Below are 20,786 nucleotides of genomic sequence, written 5' to 3' on the forward strand. Positions count from 1 at the left end.
CATAGACAAGGCTGAAAAGTTAAAAATCCATGATCACTCCTTTCCTCGCAGGCGTTCCATTTCCAGACATAGCATGCTTTACCATCCCCTGATTGAATCTCTTTGCACTCTTTACATTAGCGTTCTTGTCTCCATCCGTACGCCATATATCCGTAGGCTCGTTTCCAACAGCTATGTACTTGATCTTGATCTTGGATTCATACATAACACATGAAGGAAGTTGGCTTTAAGACCAAGCTTCAACATTGTACCTCTGTGCCTTCTCCAAAGCCTTGAGCCGCCGTGAAGCAACCTCCTTTGATCCTCCCGTCTCTTCTGACACAATCTCCCCTAAAGCCGACATTACATCAGATGGCATTTCTGTCGACGAGCCAGCCACATAAACGACAGCTCCATCACATAACAAATCCCAAACTTTCTTGCTCATCTCGCGGAGCTTGTGTTGCACGTAAACCTTCTTCGGTTGGTCTCTAGAGAATGCTGTGTAAAAGCCACCTCCCTTTTATTCAGAGAGCAGTCCTCCTCCTCTTGCGTGAGACTCCCAGAAATCGCGGTATTGAAAATATGTGTCTTTGTTTCTGCAACCGAAGAAGACAATGAACAATAAGCTACAATATGCGTTTTGCAGGAATAACTATATACATGAAGCGTACAACACAAGCAGCTTCCTCGGCTTCTCTCCGATTAGAGAAAACACAGATTCTAATCTCCAATTATCTCTTCTATAGTTCTATGCAAAGAAACAAGTTAAAAGACTCTTAAGGGAAGAGGAGAAGAGAGAGAGCTCGAAAGATTCTGGAGACTTGATATGGGCTTGAAGCCCAAATTATAAGTTTTATGAGTTTGGGCCGGATCATGTGATATTGGAATATAATAGATACGACGTAGTTTTGATATCATCGTCTCCAAAATCTCTCTCTTCCTTGAAATGTGAATTTTAAAAATCAGCGGAAGTTCCGGTAAAGTTCGATGGCGCTTAATTCTCGCAAATGTTGGATCTTCATTCTTCGCTCCAGCCAACTGCTAACCAATCCTCCTTCTCCTTTCTTCCGTTTTCTTCTCTTTTCTTCGATTCTCTTTTTTTCCTCCTCTCTCAGATTCGATTCTCCGACCTTCCTCAGTTCAAAATGTTCAACGTGAAGGTAACTTTATCTTCCTCCGATCGTTTCGGAATTCAAATTTTATCCATTTCACACATAATAATTCTGGAAATCTGGTGATCGTGTTTCGGAATTGTATTTTATGTTTCTTCACATTCCTCTGTTCCTCGTTTTAGAGAATGTTAACAAAAAATTGCGATCGATTTTTGGATGATTTGTTTCGTTTATTCCAAATTTATGTCTCTATGATCTTTCGAAGTGATGGAATTTGCAACTTTATTTTATGATCATAGATGCGATTTTTTATTTGGAATTCGGTTGTTGTTGTTTGATGATTAATTTTTTTTTTGCCTTAAGGTTTTGGTTTTAACGTGACAAAATTAATGTGACGATTCTGGTGATGATACTTATAAAAAAATATGAACACAATTGATCTTTCCAGGTCCTACACGTGAAGTTTTGAGCTGGCTGTTTTAGCTTTTGTGCTGTTTGGCCATAATTGATGCAGCCTTTTTTAGAAACATAGTAAGTGTCTTCTTCTTTTTTATATGAAAAATGCCACATGAAGGTATGGTTTGGTGTATATAGAAATTCAATTTTCTTGTGTGCTATGTCTAATGTTTGATTCTGATGAATAATTTATTCCTTCAATGTTTTCAGGTACAAATATATTATTTTTGATTCTTGATTGTTTTGGCTTACTTTGGTGGATGTTGTGTGATCATCGTTCAAGGCTTCTTTCTTCTATTATGCGCCTTGATTCATCTCACAAAACGCGGAACCAGCAGCTGTTTGAGAGAGGTTAATTATGTCAGATAGATGGGCTCGACAAAACGCGGAACGTCCTGCAACTACTTTGGCTGAGAGAAGAAATGTGAATAAAAACGTTTCACTTCAGACTGGTGAAGAGTTTTCAATGGAGTTTCTTAAGGATCATACTCCTGTCCAATCTCCTATCGTTGCAGGAAGAACTCATAATGATGTGCATAGATTTGGAGACCTTTACTATCAGAATCAACCACAGGGGTATGATAGTGCTGCTCGGTTTCATGAACTGAGGAGGATAGAATCTGAATGTCCTTCTGATGCATATGATTTTGGTCGAGACCCGAGGAGTACTATACGGCTTGAGAATGGCGGTTATATGCCTCATTTTAATGCTTACCACAATGTAGGTTGTGATAAAGAAGTTATTACTAGGAAAGCTTTTGGTGAAATAAATTCTAACCGAGGAGATGTCACGGGGATGTCTGCGCCTTGCGTGTTCTTGCCAGAGCGTACTCAGTCCAACAACTTTACCGGAGGAGGAGGAGATTTTGATAGATTCGGAAAAGTAAAGTTTCTTTGTAGCTTTGGTGGTAGAATTATGCCAAGATCCACTGATGAAAAACTGAAATACGTTGGAGGAGAGACGCATATTATTTCGATACGCAAGAATCTTTCGTGGGAAGAACTCAAGAAGAAGACCTCAGCTATATGCCAACAGTTGCATTCAATTAAGTATCAGCTTCCAGGAGATGAGCTTGACTCCTTGATATCAGTATCTTCGGATGAGGATCTTCAGAATATGATTGAAGAGTACAATGGACTTGAAAGGCTTGAAGGTTCACAACGGCCACGACTGTTCTTGATTCCTATTGGAGAGCCTGAAAGAAAGGCTCAGCAGAACATTCCTGATTGCCAATATGCTGCAGCTTTAAATTGTAATGCTGATCCTAATCCTAGGAACATTTCTGATGGTCAGACTTTGGCTGGTGATTCACGTTATCATATAAACAATTTGGATCGTAATCCAAGTTTCTGTAAACGAACACCGGGTCAGATGCTTCGACTGGATGCTACTGCTATGCGTCCTAATCCACTTTTCAATGGAGTTCAGTATAACATGGCTTCATATCCATCACCTCCTGTTTCTCCTTCACCATTCCAGCAAAGGGATTCAAATGGTGCATACTCACAGTTCCATGGCAACAACTCCAGCTCGGAGAGCAATAATTCCTTCACTCCAGCTCAACAAGACACGTCTATCTTCGAGGTGATTGATTCCAAATATCATCAACAGCGACCACTACCTTCAGTTAACTATCAGTCTAACAAGCAGGAGGCAGAGAACCTATATGGGATTCAGTTCCAGAATGGCTTTAATGACAAACCTGTGACTCCCAATCTTGGTCATGTTGATAATCTTTGCTTTAACCCTGAGAGGTCTGCGAATAACGGAAGGGTCTTCTATGATAAAGTGAGCATGCCCGAGGAATCTAAGGTTTCCTTCTCTGGGTCTACAAACTCAAATGATTCTTGCTTGGGAATCCCACACTCGTACTCAGACTCTACATTGGAGATTACTGGTGGACACTCTAGCTACTTTTCACAAGAGAGACAACAAAGCCCATCTTCAACATTGAACTTTACAAAGAAACAAACACAAGAAAAGCAAGTACAGGTGCATAGGAATAACGATCTAGCTGACCGTCGTACACAAAGCGATATACTCGACATGAAGTCCACTGAGGGAGGAGAGACTATGTTTAAATTTTCCCCAAGTCCACGAGGACCTAGACTATCCGGTGAAAACAAGACGTTGCATATAGACATTTCTGCTGCAGGCAATCATTATGATGAAATTTATCTAAATCAGGAAACCAAGAATCAAGGAGGGAATAGTGATACCATTTTTCATCTAGGAGGGAAAGTACTGGGAACAAGAGCAATGCCTACTGACATGGAAGGCAAGAAGTTGCCTATATATGGAAACCAAACCTCAGTTGTTGTTGATCCATGGAAGCAAATAAAGCAAGATAATGAGCGTTTGATGGCTGGAGCTGGAACTTCATCTGCTAATCTAATTTCCTTAGAGGAAGGTATAGCAGCTAATACCCCTAATGAGGAACCTGAATCTCGTGCTGCCCGAGAAAGGAACTTGGAAGTTTCAGGGATCTTTATAAGTAAGAGAGTAGTCTCTGATGAGAATTTCTTGTTCAGCATCGCCTCTGAATCACCAAACAGCAAGATTGTTCATGAGACACAAAAGAATGTGAGTATTACAAAATGCACTTTAAACAGGATTGTCCTCTATTAACTTCTAACAGTAATAATTATTCAACTAACCTGCAGAGAACAGAAAGAGAAGGTGGTTTAGGCCATGTGAGAATCCCAATCATGGATTTGAATCAGCCAGCGCCAGCAACAGCGAGTGAAACTTACAGTTTGAAGACACCAAGAGAAGACTCACCACAAAGCATTCCACATGCAAAGATTACCAGCGGTGATACAATATTCCTTTCTGAGGTAGTGATTTACTTGTTTGCAAGCTTATAATCTATGTTAATATAGGATCTTTCTTCTCATTATTGTCACTTGTCGACAGGAAGCTGAAGCCAATACCGGCCAGAAAGAGAACAGTTTCAAAGACACACTCTTTGTTGAAATGGAAGCCAGTGTTTATGGCTTGCAGGTACTTGGCAAATTTGAGTAATGCTATTTGACCAACGCTTCTGTTGCTTCTTCTTTAAACAGGACTTCATGCAGAAACCGATACCCTTGTTTGACATGCTTCAGAATTTTGAAATTTACTCATCCTAAACCTTCAGATAATAAAGAACGCTGATCTTGAAGACCTGACAGAACTGGGATCCGGGACATATGGAACTGTCTATCATGGAACATGGCGGGGAACGGATGTTGCTATAAAGAGAATACGGAACAGTTGCTTTGCAGGGAGATCATCTGAACAAGAACGCTTGGTTAGTCCTCAAATCTTTTGTTTCTTAGATCTATCTTCTTGATACTGTTTTGGTATGAAGTACACAATATGAGGTATTCTCCTTCGCAGCACATTCTTTGTTTTAACTGTATTGCTTTATCAGACGAAAGATTTCTGGAGGGAAGCACAAATACTCTCAAATCTTCATCACCCAAACGTTGTTGCATTCTACGGTATAGTGCCTGATGGAACTGGAGGAACCTTGGCAACTGTTACAGAGTTCATGGTGAATGGGTCACTCAGGCATGCTCTTCTCAAAAAGGACAGGTTACTTAACCTATCACTGCATTTTTGTATTTCCCTTAGCGTTCAGGATCTGAAAGAGATTTAACACACCAGAATGCCAACGCAGATTGCTTGACACTCGGAAAAAGATAATAATTGCAATGGATGCTGCTTTTGGCATGGAGTATTTGCACTCGAAGAACATCGTCCACTTTGATCTCAAATGCGAAAACTTACTTGTCAATTTAAGGGATCCACAACGGCCTATATGCAAGGTAACATATATATTGATGAAGATCGTTTTCCCCTATAGACTGAGAATCCTGAGAAACTGCTACTTAAGTATGAAACTCTGATTTCTACAGGTGGGAGATCTTGGCTTATCTAGAATCAAACGTAACACTTTAGTATCTGGGGGAGTGAGAGGAACTCTTCCATGGATGGCCCCAGAACTCTTGAACGGAAGCAGCACCCGAGTTTCTGAGAAAGTAAACTAATCCAACCACTATCCTATTAGTTTCACTAACAACACAACTCACATTTGTTTTCGATCTGAACAGGTTGATGTTTTTTCATATGGAATCTCGCTGTGGGAGATTCTAACCGGAGAGGAACCCTATGCAGATATGCATTGTGGAGCAATCATTGGTAAGTCAAAAACCATCACTCACAATTTCACTTACCTCAAAACAAAAGCCACTCTATGCTCATTTATTTCCTCTTTTTAAGGCGGGATCGTGAAGAACACACTTCGACCTCCTATACCAAAAAGCTGTTCTCCGGAATGGAAAAAGCTGATGGAACAATGCTGGTCTGTCGACCCGGATTCTCGTCCTCCATTCACCGAAATAACATGCCGACTTCGGTCCATGTCAATGGAAGTCGTCACTAAAAGCAAAAGAAGAGAAAATAAACCCTGACTTCAAAACTTCAGAAATCAAGAAAACGACGGGTCAGTTCATCGACATTTTCACATCTATCGAAAAATCTGCATATTTATTCTCATTCTTCAACTTTGTACAAAAACATAACTGTAAATCTCAAAATGTCAAATGTAAATATTATTGCCAACACAGAAGATGAGAAACAGATTTTGCATTGTAAGCACAACAAACTTTAGTGTCTACACATCCTTGTACACGAGCTGGTACTTTGGTATCCTCTCTGGCGGTATTGGACATTGAACAATCATCTTCCCTTTCATTGCTCCTCGATATATAGCCTATACATAACACAATAACAAAAACAGAGTATTTAAATTAGTAACAACTCTTTAAAAGCTTTTAGGAATTAATGAAATTGAATTGTTCTTGTTACCTCAACAACATCAATAAAGTCTTGTTTTATATGAAATGCACCAACCCATTTAGTATGATCCGCAGTTCTACAATATAACCAAACCGGAATTAACATAAACCAACCTAAACCGGCTTTAATCAGCTACTAGAACAAGAGATTAATTAATTACCCAGAATCCAATTTCATATGATGCGCATTGAAGAAGAAGATCGTCGAAGGAAACAACGTGATATCAAAATACTTCACATACACTTGAACATCCTCTGAATCAACATCAACCAAAGCTACCTTAGCAAATTTCGAAACATCTCTCACCGATTTCGCAAGCTGAAAAGAAAAATTCGAAAACTTTAGGGGTTTTGATTAATCGAAATTAGAGAAATCGAATTCAAAGAGAGACGAATTGAATACGATTTCATCATGCTGAAGACAAACGGCGTCGGAGGAACGACCAAATCGTAAAACAAGAACTTCATCAATGGTGTCTCTGATAACCCGATCAATCTCTTCCTTCGTCGTTAACGTCTTCAGAAGATAACTCATCTCGGCGTAAGAATTATACGACATCGTTTAGATAATATAACTAAAGAGACATAAAATAAAATATACGACGTCGTTTGATAATAATATAATACAGTAACTAAAACAGACGGAAAATATACGACGTCGTTTTTTGGTAATAATATAATAACTAAAAGAGACACAGATTAAGCGACGTCGTTTGTGGTAATAATATAATAACTAAAGAGACGCAAGTGCAAATGTTTTTGTGATAAAAACCATAAAAATAAAAATAAGTGGAGAAATCAAAATCATCGATTCTCCTTTGTTTCGCCTAACCCAATTCCTAAATCTCAGCATCTTTCATCAATCCAATCTCTCAAATAAGCGAGAGAGAAACAAAGATTATCGAATCCTTGGAGACGAAAACATACTCCAATTTGTAATTTTCTCGTCTTTTTTTTTACCTGATTTTGTTATACGTTTGATCGAAATCATTTGCTCTGATGGATCTCTGTTTTGTTAACCCTTTTGAGATTTGGTAGATATGGTTTTGAGGATTGATATATTTGCCGCTGATTGTCGTTGAAAAATTGTGAAATTTGATTTGGTGGTTTAGGGTTAAAATGAAATTATATGATGAGGAATATAAGAATCTGATTTTTTTTTATTAGATTCTCCAGATGTTCTTGTTACTTGTGATTGAAACTTTGATTTTGGGTTGTTGTTGTTTTTGAACTTTGGGGATTTTAAAGTTGAATTTTTTTCTAATTTATGCCAAAACGGTCTTCTTCTATGGTTTTGTATTGAACTGATGATTTAGATTTGTTTAAATCTCGGCTTTTGTATATTGTAGTGGAAGATTGAATTTTTTATTTCTTGTCATTGGTTATAGGTTTTAGTTTATTATGATGATGCCACTAGTTGCATGATTACTAACTTGACAGTGGTTTATATGAACATATGTGATAATTTTCTTAAGTTTGATTCCTACTTCTCTTTTGGGATTGTTGTGCAGGTTTTAGGACATTTGGGTTACCCTGAGGCTTAAGGAGAATAGTGGTTTAGTTATTTATACTGAATTTTGTGTCATTCAGACTTTCCGAGGATTTTCTGTTTGGTACCGTTTGCCTCGTCTGTGTTTTCATTTGAGCTGCATCTTAAAGTGAAAGTTCAGTGCTTAAACAGTAATAAAGTAGTATTTCAACAGGCTGCTAATAAGATTGCTCCCTTTCGGTAAGTTTGTTTTCAGCCAACTATCTCTCTTTGTGAAGTTAACAATCCGTTGCTTCTTGTGATGGTTAAGATTCCTCTGGTATGCTTAGTTTCTGTGCTAGTTTCTAGACTATGATGAGTCAGTATAAGATATCTATTTCTTCTGTTTTTGGTGTATCTTCATTTGTTCTTGCTTTGGTTCTGCTGCTACATGATTGTTTTGAAGTTTTGATATTAAGCGATGGTTTTGGTCTTGCAATGTTCCCTTTTTGGCAAAAAAGTAGTATTTATAAACCTCATTCAGTGTTTCTAACTTTCTCGATGCGTGAGTAGCTTACACAGTGCTTAACAAGATGGCTGGTGTAAAGCGAAAATTAAGTACCGAGTCAGATGTTCATGCTCTTCACAAAGAACTGGATGAGGTTTCATGTCCTGTTTGCATGGATCACCCACATAATGCTGTTCTACTGCTGTGCAGCTCTCATGACAAAGGTTGCAGGTCCTACATCTGTGATACCAGTTACCGACATTCCAATTGCCTTGACCGGTTTAAGAAATTGCATTCTGAATCCGCAAATGACCCTACTCCCGAGGCGAACTTGGCTTCAAGGGAACATAATAACGAATCTCTATACGAGCATGGTACAGCCAGTCGAAGCAGTTTTCACCGTGAGTCTGGAAACCGAGGCTCTTCTTGGGATTCCGAATCACTGAGGAGGAGGAGGAGAGTTGAGGAAGAAGTTGAGTCAGAAGATATCACAAATTTGAAATGTCCTCTATGCCGGGGTACTGTTTTAGGATGGAAGGTTGTAGAAGAAGTAAGAACGTATCTTGATCATAAGAACCGAAGTTGCTCCCGAGAATCCTGCTCATTTACTGGCAACTACCAGGATCTGCGCCGCCATGCCAGGAGGACTCACCCAACAACTCGTCCTTCAGACACTGATCCATCAAGAGAGAGAGCTTGGAGGCGGCTTGAGAACCAGAGGGAGTATGGAGATATAGTCAGTGCAATCCGTTCTGCCATGCCCGGTGCTGTTGTAGTAGGAGATTATGTTATAGAAAACGGAGATAGGTTTGCAGGTGAGAGGGAAACGGGAAATGGTGGGAGCGACCTTTGGACCACTTTACTATTGTTTCAGATGATTGGCTCTCTTGACAATGGAGGTTCTAGCGCTAGTGGGAGTGGTGGTGGATCAAGATCCCACAGGTCAAGGGCATGGAGGAATCATCGGCGTTCATCTTCAGATAGGCCGTACCTTTGGGGGGAGAATCTATTGGGTCTACAAGATGAGCGCAATAACAACGATGATGAAGAGTTTCGTTTGCAGAATGATGCAGGCGGTGCTTCTACTCCTGTTCCAAGAAGAAGAAGGAGATTTGGACGTCCTAGATCAAGCGGAAATCATCCGCGATAAGCTGAAGCGTCCCGGTAAAAATTCGATATAAATCATTGGGTTTTTGGTTGTAGAAAAACCTTTGCGATTACTGAAACTGGTTTTGTCTTTAGGTGATATCGATATCTCTCGGGTCAGAACCAGGCCGATGCAAAGGGAAAGGTTTTACTAAAAACCCGAGAGGCTTAGGATTGTTTGGTTTTATGTAAATGTCATTTTGAGCCTTGGCTCATTGTATACTACTAAGTATGGCTTCTTATGCAATGTCTTTTGTTACTTAACTCGTGGATTATTTTCTTTTGCGTTGTGATGAAGTTTGTTATTTAGGAAATCGACCACGTATAAATATTTTATCTAAAAATGGACAATGTAATTATTTTGTTGAAGCTCTTTTTGGTCCAACGTTTGACAAAGATTTAGTGCTTGTTTTTACTGTTTTCCAATGTTTTCAAGTGCTCGCTCTAAGGAGTGTATGATAACACGTGTCAAATAAAACAGCCACGATATTACTCAGATGTCATAATTGTAACTTGGGACCATCAAAACCATAGCCTATAATTGTACTTGAACCATGTAGAGGATTGAGATGAGGCCACGTTTGATAAATGACATGCGGGCATGAAGAATAACACGTTCGATCTCGCAGAGCTCGACGATGGCATTGGAATAAATGACAAGGTAGATTATCTTCTATTCATAAACTATAGTCTATAGTAGTATGGATCCAGAAAAGTAGAAAAATGAACTGTGGTTTATAAATGGTGTATAAAAAGCAGTCCAATCCTTAAACGGATTTGTCCACTCCAACCGCCGCAATTATTCAAACTCTTAGAGTGTTAAAGCATAATTCGGAAACAATTAACAAAAAAATCATATCACATCGAGTCTATCTTAAAATATATTCGATCTTAAATAGGGGTTAATTTCAAAAGGTGTTTGCTTTAGATACAAGTTGTATATATTGGTCTATTTAGTTATCATTAACTTTTCATGATCGTTAATTCTGTAATTATTATTTTTTGTTTTGTGGATTCTTTAGTAATTAGTACTAATATCCATGTGACTCTTCCATGTTCTCCTATACCCTTCACAATATATATATATATTCCAATAACTCTTGATTAAGTAGACCACATCCGGTCATTTTGTGAGTAAACCATTTTTGTTTTGATTACACATTCGTAAGACGAAATGTCATTTGTTCCTCAATTCTTTCTCATGACCAAAACGTCAATTACAAGAGAAGTAATAAGAAAATTTTCTCCCTAGTCTCTTTATTATTCATATCTTATTGTTATAAAATAAAACACATATATATTACACATATCTTATTGTTATGTTAACTTTTCTTATTTCGGTTTTGATTCTTTTTGATATGTTAACTTTTTCGTTATGTTAACATTGATTGCCAGATCGTGGAGACAAGGAAATGAGGTCTTGTATATACAAATTAACAGGTTTCCCTAAGAACCTTGTTAAGAAGACACAAGAAAAAAAGATAGAGAAAACAAGTTTTGGTGTGGTGAATAAACAATATGGAGTACCTTCTTCCGATGATACTCGTAGTTTCCGTACTGTTAGGCGTTGTGTTTGTCTCACTTATTGTTATTGTTTGGATTTACTTTGCCCGCAAGCAAGCACGAGATAACTCCAATTTTTTTGATGTCCCACCGATATAGTTATTTCGCCATTTAACAATTATGTTATTTTTTTGGTTTTGTTCTTTAGATTTGATGGTATTGTAACCCTCTTCAATGTTTTATCAACTTTTATCATCCTGTTCTGAAATCTATAGATTTGTTTGTTACTTCTCAATCACTGTATCACATCACGCAACAAAACCGTTCAACAAACTTGAAGAAACAGCCTTTGCCAAAAGAAAATCTTCATATATGTATGTATTAGATGCGTCATAACTAGTCTTTCTACTACACGCCATTGAGACTCATGTTTGGTTAAAAAAATGTAGTGATGCCTTAAAATATCTTCTCCTTAGAATGTATGTTTCTCATGTCCCATCACAGACTATCATTTGCACATGGTACATTATCTCCTTATGTGCTTAATAAACTCTGAATTTCGCTCGATACACTAATGCGGGAGATGGCTCCTCGCGGCTCGCCACTCGCCAGAGCCGGCCTAGAGTATAAATGTGCCGCAAGCCAAAAAAGTGGGCTCTGCTCCTCGTATGATCTCTCACGTATCCAAATCATTATGCCAAGCTAGCTAGTACACGTTAACTGAAATTTATCCCCAAAGTAACTTGAGTAACAACTAGACCTAGTAGCGCAGAATGACCTTACACATGTACTCATGCTTTAAATGGTCCGGCGATTTTTAATTTTAAAAAAAAAAAATATAGCTTGAAGGACCATATGAAATTAAATGACATAACTTACAAGTGTGTGGCAGCGAGTAATGGCAACAAAGCCTTGAAACAAAGTGACATCTACTGAGCTAAAAACCACAACCCAAAGAAACATATGTATGTATAAAAACCAACTTTGATACAATCCCACGTTGTGTTTCCATATAAACTCAAAAATAGATTGAGTCAAACAAATTATTTAAACACTTATATATCTTCTTTAGTTTCCCAAGTCATCTCTTGTCTTCATCTTCTGTTCCAAAGTCTCTAATCATTTGTGTAAGGGAGAATTTTGTTTGACTAAGCGAATAATCACACAAGCTCTATTACTATATTATACCAAAAAAGCATCTTCGGCCAGAACATGGAGGTTAGTCATCGTCACATGTGCTCCATATCATTTACATGTGTCCATAACATAAGGACTATATTTATAAGAGTTTAATCTTTGTGAGTTTTGACCAGATCTTTCAATGGCTCTTCAAGTTAGGGAGATCAGAGCCTAGTTCCATCAATTGTACTGATCATGAACCCACCACAACTCTAACAAGTAAGTAACAAAAACATTTCTTGATCCTTAGATCACAATGTACAACACTACATACTTTACTTATCATAATATATATTCTGGTGAGTTTATGTAGATTTCATATGTTGGTAATTTTAATAAACAAGTCGTTGGCTAATCAATAAGAAATATATAGTAAACATTTTGTTTTCTGATAGAATTATTTAATAAATGTGATCCAGATTGTAAAGATCACAGAACAAGAAGATCATCTACAAGAGGTTCTAAACATAAAGACCAAAGGAGCTATAGAGGAATCTGGTTATGGTGTAGAAAAGACGTAGCCAAGGCTTGTTTCTCTAGCACTTTTACTTTAAGAAGACTTAATAGCTTTAGGAGAGGGCATTTGCTTCGCTCCATGGCAAAGATAAAAGCGCAAGGAGGAGAAGAACAAGTGACATCGACAAGGTTTGATCTGAAAAAGGCTATAAGAGTCTTGCAACCGGAGAAACAAGACGATACCAATAAAGAGAAGTCGAAAAGCGAGCAGAGCAAAGGTAAGGCCACACTTTCAAGAATGAAGGAGCTTATCAAATGGGCTGCAGCAGCCAAATCCGACAAAGCTGTCAAATTCTTTACCCCTAAGGTGTTTTTTTTTTCTTTCTCAATAGCTCAAACTCATTAGAAAACTCAATTTTGTTATACCATTGTTATTGATGAAACATATATAATATTGTAGATAATGATGGAGTTGAAAAACCGAAGAAAGTTGAAGATGATGAGAGAAGTCAATGAAGAAGAATCAACAAAAAGGATGAGTAGTGTATCTGCAAATATAAGTTTGAGATGGGAGAGTAGTGAGAGTTGCACAACAAACTCTTCCTCTGATCACATCTCTATAGTTTCTTCACCAGGAATCCTTGTTTCCTTGAGTCCTACGCCACTCTACCGATGTAGATCCAGGAAATGCAACTGGATCACTACTGATTCTGAATGTAAGTAAGACCAATATTATTTTGAATTTTCCTACAAATTTCCTTTTACACAAACCAATATTTTTATAATTTTTTACTCACGGTAATTAATTTCAAAATCTGATCGGCAATAATGAATATATTGCGTATCTTTACTTATGGCAGTACTAATAAAATTATTGTTCGTTGTTAGTGTTTATTTTCTATGTATCTGTCTGATTTATTTTTATGTATCTTGGATTCTGTAGTTGTGGTGTTAGAGTTAGAGTTATGAAGAGAAGATAGGAGTGGTGGTCTGGTGGATGAAGACAACGACAAGGACCAAGTGATTCTCATCGCTAGAATTTTTTTGAAAGAGTTAATTTGAGTAAAAATTCATTGGCATTTGTAATTAATTTATAACCATTGTTTTCGGTGATTTCAATTTTCTTTTGTACTTTTATGTAATATTATGATGAAACTTACAGAATTACATTTTTTTAGCTCTTAACTTACTAGTAAAATGAGGTAACGTTACGTAAGCTAAACAACATGGCAAATATCGAAAACTAAACCATCTAGGATTTTAATTATTGTTATTGATGGTCTTTTATTTTTCAGATTGGTTGGGGATGTTTAGAATTATTTTTCATTCTTTCAGTCCAAAATAGAATAGTAAATTTTGTTTGACTTTAATCATAAAACGGTTAAAGTCGTGTTATTGGGTCGTATGGTTTGGGACATATATATCAGACCACCACACCTATCTTCTCTTCATGGTATGTGTAGGATTGGTTTCGGCAGAACCAGAATAGTTCGGATTTTGAAAATGAGGATTAACCGAGTATCGAGACTAGGTTTAAAATTTGATGCTTAGAACTTCCTGCGTAGAATTAAAAATTTGCTTAAATTTCTAAAAGATTGGGAGTTAGAATTCTTTACGAAAATAAATCGTTTAACGGTAAACGAAGGAAATTATCCGGTTCGATGATTCTAAAGAGAACTCTAAATTTAGTTGAATGGAACGGACGAACGGTTAGTCTTTACCACACAACGTGAATGGTTTTGGTAGATCACGTTATGTTAGTATCTAAACAATGTTTAACCGGTTTTGGAAATTAACCGGTTTTGCCATTCCTAAAAATTCTAAACTCTTCTAGAGTATTTTCCCACTGGTTTATGTGAGAGTGACCAGAAAAAACTCACAATTTTCAAAACCCGACGGGAAAAAAAATTATGGAGCGTAATCGTATTGCATGATAGACTTGAAATGGAATGCAGATCTAGATTTTGTAGTGGACTTCATCATGAGCTATGTATAAGTCCATTCAAAAAGCCCAAAACACCTCACCTTGTGTGTTTAGAAGACAAAGAGAAAAATTGTAACATCTCATGCATTTAAATGATTTCGCATACACGTTACTGGTACTTACCATTCAAAGATAGAGAGACATTCATTACATTGTGAATCTCTAACTAAATTAGTCAGATATTTCAACACAAATCTGTCAGCTCGATTTATTATGTAAACCCTCACCCCCTTCTCCATCGTTCCCGCCCACAATTAAATTGACATTGCGGTGGTTCATCTAATCTGTTAGTCCATAGCATGTACATTACGTTTAATATCACTAGAGAAGATTTCTAAAACAAATTACACATTCTTCATTAATTCAGTACTCAAAAATACAACTGAATAGCACGAAAAGATACTTTAAAATCTACTGTTATAAAATGATCATTGAGTAGCTATGTTTAGTCGTGTAGTTAGTTTGTGCTAGAGTATTCATATGTATGGATTATTATGTAAGGTTATGAGATGCTACAATGAAACCCTCCAGACATTAATATCTTGGCTTCTCCTTCAACCACCTCGTGGAGAGATCTTCAACCAACGCCAGTGGACCCATTGGAACTTTTGATTCAACCCTCTCTATTTTTTTTCCTAAAAATAGAGATACATATAACTTTAAAAAAATTGAAAGTATTTCCTAAATATAGAAAATACAATGATTCAAGTAAGCGATATTAAAAAAATGTTTTTGGGACTACTACATTGTCAAAATTTATTAGATTTTAATCATCATGAAAATAACTATTCAATTCTTCAATAAAACTCAAACTCAAATAAACAATTCAAAATAAATATTAACAAAAAAAATTCACAAAAAAAATAAAGATTAACAAAAAAATGAATACAGATTTACTTATTTTTTGCAAAATTTTCAAAATATCAAAACAATCATAGAAAAAACTTAAAATGTTATATATCTGAATAAATTTCTCCCCAAAAGTTTTGTATAGTTTTTTCTGCAAACAAAAAAATATTTTAGTCATTAATTTCTTTCAACTTTACCTTACATCACATCTTCAGAAAATGCATATCAATTTTAGGAAGTCAAAAAGAATAGTAATACGTAATATAACCATTTTTAACTCTATCACTTAAAAATTTAACGGTAACATATATTAGATTTTTAAAATTCTAAAAATAGCCTGATTAAAAGTATACATTGCAAAGAGTTCGATTTGATAAATTTTACAAACTTGACCGTAAGAGATTATATTGCGCATTACTTTTATTTTAAGAAATTAAGAAATGAAGGATAAAATTATAAAAATATAATGATTTTTCTATTTTTATTTTTGCAGAAAACATTTTTGTAACAACTTTGTAATTATAGATCATAATACTAATAAAGTTAAAAAAAAAACATTTCCAAAAATATCGCAAATTCCCGGTCACACATTCTCCATCATTGCACTTTTCACGCTCTCTCTGTCTTCCTTCTTCTTCTTCTTCAACAATCTTCAAAGCAAAAGATCAACAACAAAAAAATGTCAGACAACAATCCAGAAATCGAATCATCAACCTTCAACAATCTAAACATCGACGTCACAGAATCAATCCTCTATCATCTCCCAATCCCTTCCTTAGTCCGTTTCACTCTCGTCTCCAAACAATGGCGTTCACTCATCACCTCTCTTCCTCCTTCTCCTTCTCCTTCTCCATCATCACCACCATGGCTCTTCCTCTTCGGTATCCACAACACTTCCTCTTTCCACAACCAATCCTTCGCTTTCGATCCTCTCTCCAACACCTGGCTCCGTCTCCCTCCTTCCTCCTCTTCCTCCGATCATCTCGTCGGATCTAATCGCTTCCTCTTCACCACCGCTCCTCGCTTCTCCTTCTCACCAATCCTTAAACCTAATTGGCGATTCACTTCCCCTGTTCGATTTCCTCGAATCAATCCTCTCTTAACCGTTTTCACAACTCTATCTAACTCATCCAAACTAATCCTCGTCGGTGGATCTTCGCGTATCGGCGGATTAGTCGATATCGAAGAACGATTAGCTGTTCAAATCTACGATCCTGTTCTCGATTCATGGGAGCTTTGTTCACCACTCCCTGCTGATTTCAGATCTGGTCAGGATCATCAAACTTTGACCTCAGCTTTGTTTAAGAGAAGATTCTATGTTTTCGATAACTATTCGTGTTTTATCTCGTCGTTTTGCTTGGATTCATATACATGGAGTGATGTTCAAACTCTTAAACCACCAGGACTCTCGTTTGCTTACTTGAATTCTTGTAATGGTATGCTTGTTCTTGGTGGAATGTGTGGGTTCTCGTTTAATCTTTGGAGTATTGAAGAAGGCTCGATGGAATTTAGCGAAATCGCGGTTATGCCTGAGGATTTGTTGTTTGGATTAGTTGATAGTGATGATGAGGATGACAAGTTTAGGAGTTTGAAATGTGCTGGCTCTGGGAATCTTGTTTATGTGTTTAATGATGATTGTCATAAGAAATTTCCAGCTTGTGTTTGTGAGATTGGTGGTGGTGAGAATGGGATATGTAGTTGGAGAAGAGTTCCTTGTTTGCCTTCTCCGGTTAATAAGTTTCATAAAGTTGTTAGTTTCTGCTCAACGGTGTCTATTACCGATGTTTTCCACCCCGAGGAAGCTCGGATTGGCGGTTCGATCCGTGGTTGAGTTTGCTTAGGTATGTTCCTGGTATGATCATCCACACCCTTATCTTTCATTATAATTGCGCTTTCACTAGTATTAGATGAGATTGTCTTCTTGCATTGGCTTTGTTGTTTTGGTTATGGTAAAACGACAATCAACATTCTGCGTTAGTTTCATGAGAATCCATTACTTATCCATGGGTACACAATCTCTTGTGCCAAAATAGGCAAAGATTGAATATTGATAGGTTTTACATTCAAACAAGAACGTAGCTATAGCTTAGTGTTCTTGATACGGTTTCTGTGTACTTATGTCTTTGCATTTTGTGACTTGGCAGTGCTAATGTAAAGTGGAGATGAAGGGAGAAGATTTAATAATGAAGTGTATAAAAATGGTTATCAATTTATTATGGTAATCATGTAATTAGACGTAAACTGGTTTATAATTCTTCGTTGTATGAATCATTTACATACATACACATATCTACAGAATCATTAAGTATTGTTGTTTGTTTATAAATGAGTGTGTTTTCACAATCTCTTATACCAAAGCAAGCTAACATTTATACGTTCTAATGAATTCTATTAAGTATTGTTGTTATTTTTTGGTGAACATATAATGAAAATGTTGATCAGCAATCGTGCTTCTTAACAAGACTCCCATCTTTGACCAAAGCCTTTGGATGTTGATCGCAATCGTGCCAGAGTTAACTTCCAGAGGATATACATTGTTTGGTTTCTTCATTGTTTTTAAAGCCGATTTAGGCTTTCATAGAGATTAGGGTTAATGCAAGAGGTAGAAGAGATGAGTTTAGGGACCTAATAAAACTTACTCTCATTCATGTTTTTTCTCACACCAAAAGGTGTGTCGTTTATAGAGATTTTATAATCAGAATTCATCATTGTTACCAAAAATCAGAAGAATTTTTATGATCAAGAATATATATTCTTGTTAAACAAAAACCAGCCAACATTATTCCACTGGGTTCATAGGAAAAAGAACCGAAAAAGAACCGATATTTAGAACATTGGTTTGGTGCATTCCTGAAGCCTACTCCAACTAAAGAACTAGATACCTTGTTGGATTTTAATGAAACTTGGAACATAACTGAGGAGAAATAGGTTATGAGATTCGTATGGAGCAACATCATGATTCACTTCTATATATTTATCCTCTCCCACGATGTGTATGGTGTTGGAAAAGAAAGAGTTACAATACACTACTCTGTTCTCCTGGTCGATCAAGAAACTGATCATCCCAAAACAACGACGATAGTAGATACCGCTTCTCGTTACTGTTAGGAACTTTGCCCATGACAAGGCTCCGGTACTCTGAATCTTAGTTGCTATCCATACATGTATATCTAGTTAACATACAAAGTTGTTGCTCTTCTCTAGTCACTGATAAAACCAAATAATGATAATGAGTATTAGCATCCTCCGAAAGAGACAAACATTGGAATGTCTCACTTGTGTAATCAAAACATAGTAAAAAAGAACGCCCATGTTCTTCATCAAACCAGTAAGTATTTCCCTTCATAGACATGCCACTTCTGGTCTGAATCAGTGGTATGAACCAGCCGGTTTCACACCAACAACCCTCCACGAATTAGAGGTAAAATCATAGACTTCGTACTTATATCCAGATTGGAATTCATCGTTTAATGGATACATTCTCAAGATTGTATAACAGGAAGATTTGTTATTGTAACCAAGAGCAAAAAATTTGATTGCCGTGTAACACTTTCCGGGTTGGATCCTCATCCACCTGGTTTCACGTGAAAGCGGATTCCAAACAACAAGTCTATTGTCATTGGTACCACATAGCAATAGCATATGTTTTCAATCGTTAAGCTATCACTAGAACAATTCAGTAGTAACACTTTTACCATTTCTTCTTCTTTTAAAAAAAAAATATATATATTTTTGCATTTTTGGTCAAAACATTACTTGAAAAGTTGCCTACAAGACTAACCAATCATGCAAAGCTTTTCACAAAGATAAAGCATCAAAGGGTGAAAAAAAGGTTGTCCATCTTTTTAATTTCCCATTCATCCATTTGCGCATGATACCAAAATTTGTGTTTCTAACCTTATCCCAAACATGAAATATTCAACCATGGACGTTTTGTTTCTTACTTACAGTCTTCTTTTCTAAATGATTTACTTCATAAAAAAAAATGGTATATAGATCTTATGTTACGTCAAAGCCAACATTATTATCTATCCAGCTTAATTTTTTTTTTAACAGCATTTAATTGTATTTTTTGCTGATGAAGCATCATTGTCAAGAATAAAGGCAGGACTCCATAATCTAGAAAAAAACATCGTTGCAAACTATTCTCAATTTTTATTTTTTTTTTTAAATTTCATAAAAAAACTACTTTCTGTTTCATATCACATGCCATCATTGTAAAATAATTGTGATGAAATGGTTTTGGTTTGGTTTGGTTGGAGTGTAGTGGAAGACTACGGGACCCCATATTTTCCCTAACATTTTTGAAATTGACTGGTGAAAGCTACACTACAAAGTATATAAAATATGTCCTTTTATTGACGACAAAAGTAATGTCCTTCAGTGTAGAGAAAAACTTTATCTTTGCTTCTGTAATTTCATTTTACGACTATATATCTCTCCTCCTTAATAGTTCAATTAATTAATTAAAATTTCCTTAAATTTAATTTTTTTAAGTAACATCTTTGTGGTTTCTGTGATATTATATAGTTGAAATGTCTTCTTGGGAGTCATCCGATATGGCCCTGAAGATTTTTGAGTGTGGACGATTTTTTCAAAGTGCCAAATCAAACAACTTTAAAGTGACTTGATTGAATGATTGTAATGAAAATTGGTGAACAGAAGAAAATATCTTTCAAAATTAAATGGAAGATACATGGTGGAAATAAATAGGCGTAAAGCTTTGGAGGTCAAAGTAAAAATAAAAGCATAGATAAAAAAAGAAAAGTAAAGATAAAAAGTTTGTCTAAAAATGAGAGATCACGATATGGGACCAATCTTTAAGCTCTTCATGCCTTTCGCTAAATGTTGAAGCAAATATGACTTATCGATATCACCCATTTGGTGGCCTGACTATACAACAATCTTTACATACGTGCACGCTTGCAAACACATAATCCTAATTAACTATATAAGTATATAACTATAAGTGAAAAGATATATATCGATCGTCATCCATTCTTACAAATTACAATGACATATTACACTAACGATAGTTTGAAACCACAAATTTATATCATAACCTAGAAAACGTTGTATTCTAGCTACGACGTAACCACCAAATTTCTCTTAAATCTTATTCTCTTACAGAAATAAATATATATCTTCTTATATTATTATGTCAAAAATAATCTAATAATGCTTATAAAAAAAATATCTTTATTATGATTATTTCTTGTTTTAAACCATTTTGTACATACCATCAACGTTACTTTGATTAAAAAATGAAACTCGTGCTCTCATATGTTCCATAATCAA

The 20,786-nt window shown here is 36.2% G+C and overlaps 6 protein-coding genes and 1 long non-coding RNA gene across 17 annotated transcripts; 4 read left to right on the forward strand and 3 right to left on the reverse strand.

Moving 5' to 3' along the window:
• Positions 1-226: 226 nt before the first annotated feature.
• Positions 227-427, reverse strand: AT3G24710 (NADPH-dependent diflavin oxidoreductase; the record flags this gene model as incomplete). The annotated part of the gene is made up of 1 exon (NM_113382.2): positions 227-427. One exon carries the CDS (start codon positions 425-427, stop codon positions 227-229), a length of 201 nt encoding a protein of 66 aa, NP_189114.2.
• Positions 428-1,002: 575 nt separating this feature from the next.
• On the forward strand, positions 1,003-6,371 carry AT3G24715 (kinase superfamily with octicosapeptide/Phox/Bem1p domain-containing protein; the record flags this gene model as incomplete). 3 transcript variants are annotated; one of them, NM_001338700.1, is made up of 11 exons in its annotated part: positions 1,003-1,142; positions 1,543-1,625; positions 1,761-4,134; positions 4,215-4,388; positions 4,468-4,554; positions 4,691-4,843; positions 4,967-5,130; positions 5,216-5,363; positions 5,454-5,576; positions 5,649-5,736; positions 5,818-6,371. In NM_001338700.1, the coding sequence occupies exons 3-11, from the start codon at positions 1,909-1,911 to the stop codon at positions 6,006-6,008; spliced, it is 3,354 nt and encodes a 1,117-aa protein (NP_001319636.1). In that variant the 5' UTR covers positions 1,003-1,142; positions 1,543-1,625; positions 1,761-1,908. The 3 variants fall into 3 exon arrangements, with proteins under 3 accessions (NP_001319636.1, NP_001326767.1, NP_189115.3); NM_001338701.1 differs by lacking the exon at positions 1,003-1,142 and having other exon boundaries at positions 1,541-1,625; positions 5,818-6,080; NM_113383.4 differs by lacking the exons at positions 1,003-1,142; positions 1,543-1,625 and having other exon boundaries at positions 1,686-4,134; positions 5,818-6,008.
• Positions 5,818-6,954, reverse strand: AT3G24730 (mRNA splicing factor, thioredoxin-like U5 snRNP; the record flags this gene model as incomplete). Its single annotated transcript, NM_113385.3, has 4 exons — positions 5,818-6,310; positions 6,406-6,472; positions 6,557-6,714; positions 6,799-6,954. The coding sequence occupies 4 exons, from the start codon at positions 6,952-6,954 to the stop codon at positions 6,212-6,214; spliced, it is 480 nt and encodes a 159-aa protein (NP_189117.2). The 3' UTR covers positions 5,818-6,211.
• Positions 6,955-7,137: 183 nt separating this feature from the next.
• Positions 7,138-9,910, forward strand: AT3G24740 (cellulose synthase, putative (DUF1644)). Of its 6 annotated transcripts, NM_113386.7 has the most exons (4): positions 7,138-7,330; positions 7,907-8,124; positions 8,437-9,535; positions 9,614-9,904. In NM_113386.7, the coding sequence occupies exon 3, from the start codon at positions 8,457-8,459 to the stop codon at positions 9,519-9,521; it is 1,065 nt and encodes a 354-aa protein (NP_189118.1). In that variant the 5' UTR covers positions 7,138-7,330; positions 7,907-8,124; positions 8,437-8,456; the 3' UTR covers positions 9,522-9,535; positions 9,614-9,904. The 6 variants fall into 6 exon arrangements, with proteins under 6 accessions (NP_189118.1, NP_001325611.1, NP_001325608.1 ...); NM_001338703.1 differs by having other exon boundaries at positions 7,907-9,535; NM_001035684.3 differs by having other exon boundaries at positions 7,156-7,330; positions 8,437-9,910.
• Positions 9,911-11,962: 2,052 nt separating this feature from the next.
• AT3G04805 lies at positions 11,963-12,241 on the reverse strand. The gene has a single exon (NR_141126.1). It is a non-coding gene; the product is annotated as an other RNA (long non-coding RNA).
• AT3G24750 (uncharacterized protein) lies at positions 12,040-13,845 on the forward strand. Of its 3 annotated transcripts, NM_001338706.1 has the most exons (5): positions 12,040-12,238; positions 12,334-12,418; positions 12,619-13,022; positions 13,116-13,371; positions 13,599-13,819. In NM_001338706.1, exons 1-5 carry the CDS (start codon positions 12,233-12,235, stop codon positions 13,622-13,624), a joined length of 777 nt encoding a protein of 258 aa, NP_001326957.1. In that variant the 5' UTR covers positions 12,040-12,232; the 3' UTR covers positions 13,625-13,819. The 3 variants fall into 3 exon arrangements, with proteins under 3 accessions (NP_001326957.1, NP_189119.2, NP_001326958.1); NM_113387.4 differs by lacking the exon at positions 12,040-12,238 and having other exon boundaries at positions 12,323-12,418; positions 13,599-13,845; NM_001338707.1 differs by lacking the exons at positions 12,040-12,238; positions 13,599-13,819 and having other exon boundaries at positions 12,328-12,418; positions 13,116-13,511.
• A 2,228-nt stretch (positions 13,846-16,073) lies between these two features.
• AT3G24760 (Galactose oxidase/kelch repeat superfamily protein) lies at positions 16,074-18,153 on the forward strand. Of its 2 annotated transcripts, none has more exons than NM_001338708.1 (2): positions 16,074-17,340; positions 17,633-18,153. In NM_001338708.1, exon 1 carries the CDS (start codon positions 16,168-16,170, stop codon positions 17,317-17,319), a length of 1,152 nt encoding a protein of 383 aa, NP_001325509.1. In that variant the 5' UTR covers positions 16,074-16,167; the 3' UTR covers positions 17,320-17,340; positions 17,633-18,153. The 2 variants fall into 2 exon arrangements, with proteins under 2 accessions (NP_001325509.1, NP_189120.1); NM_113388.3 differs by having other exon boundaries at positions 16,074-17,329.
• Positions 18,154-20,786: the final 2,633 nt, after the last annotated feature.

This window comes from Arabidopsis thaliana, chromosome 3, assembly GCF_000001735.4.
Source record: "Arabidopsis thaliana chromosome 3, partial sequence".
In the NCBI taxonomy this organism is placed as follows: Eukaryota; Viridiplantae; Streptophyta; class Magnoliopsida; order Brassicales; family Brassicaceae; genus Arabidopsis; species Arabidopsis thaliana.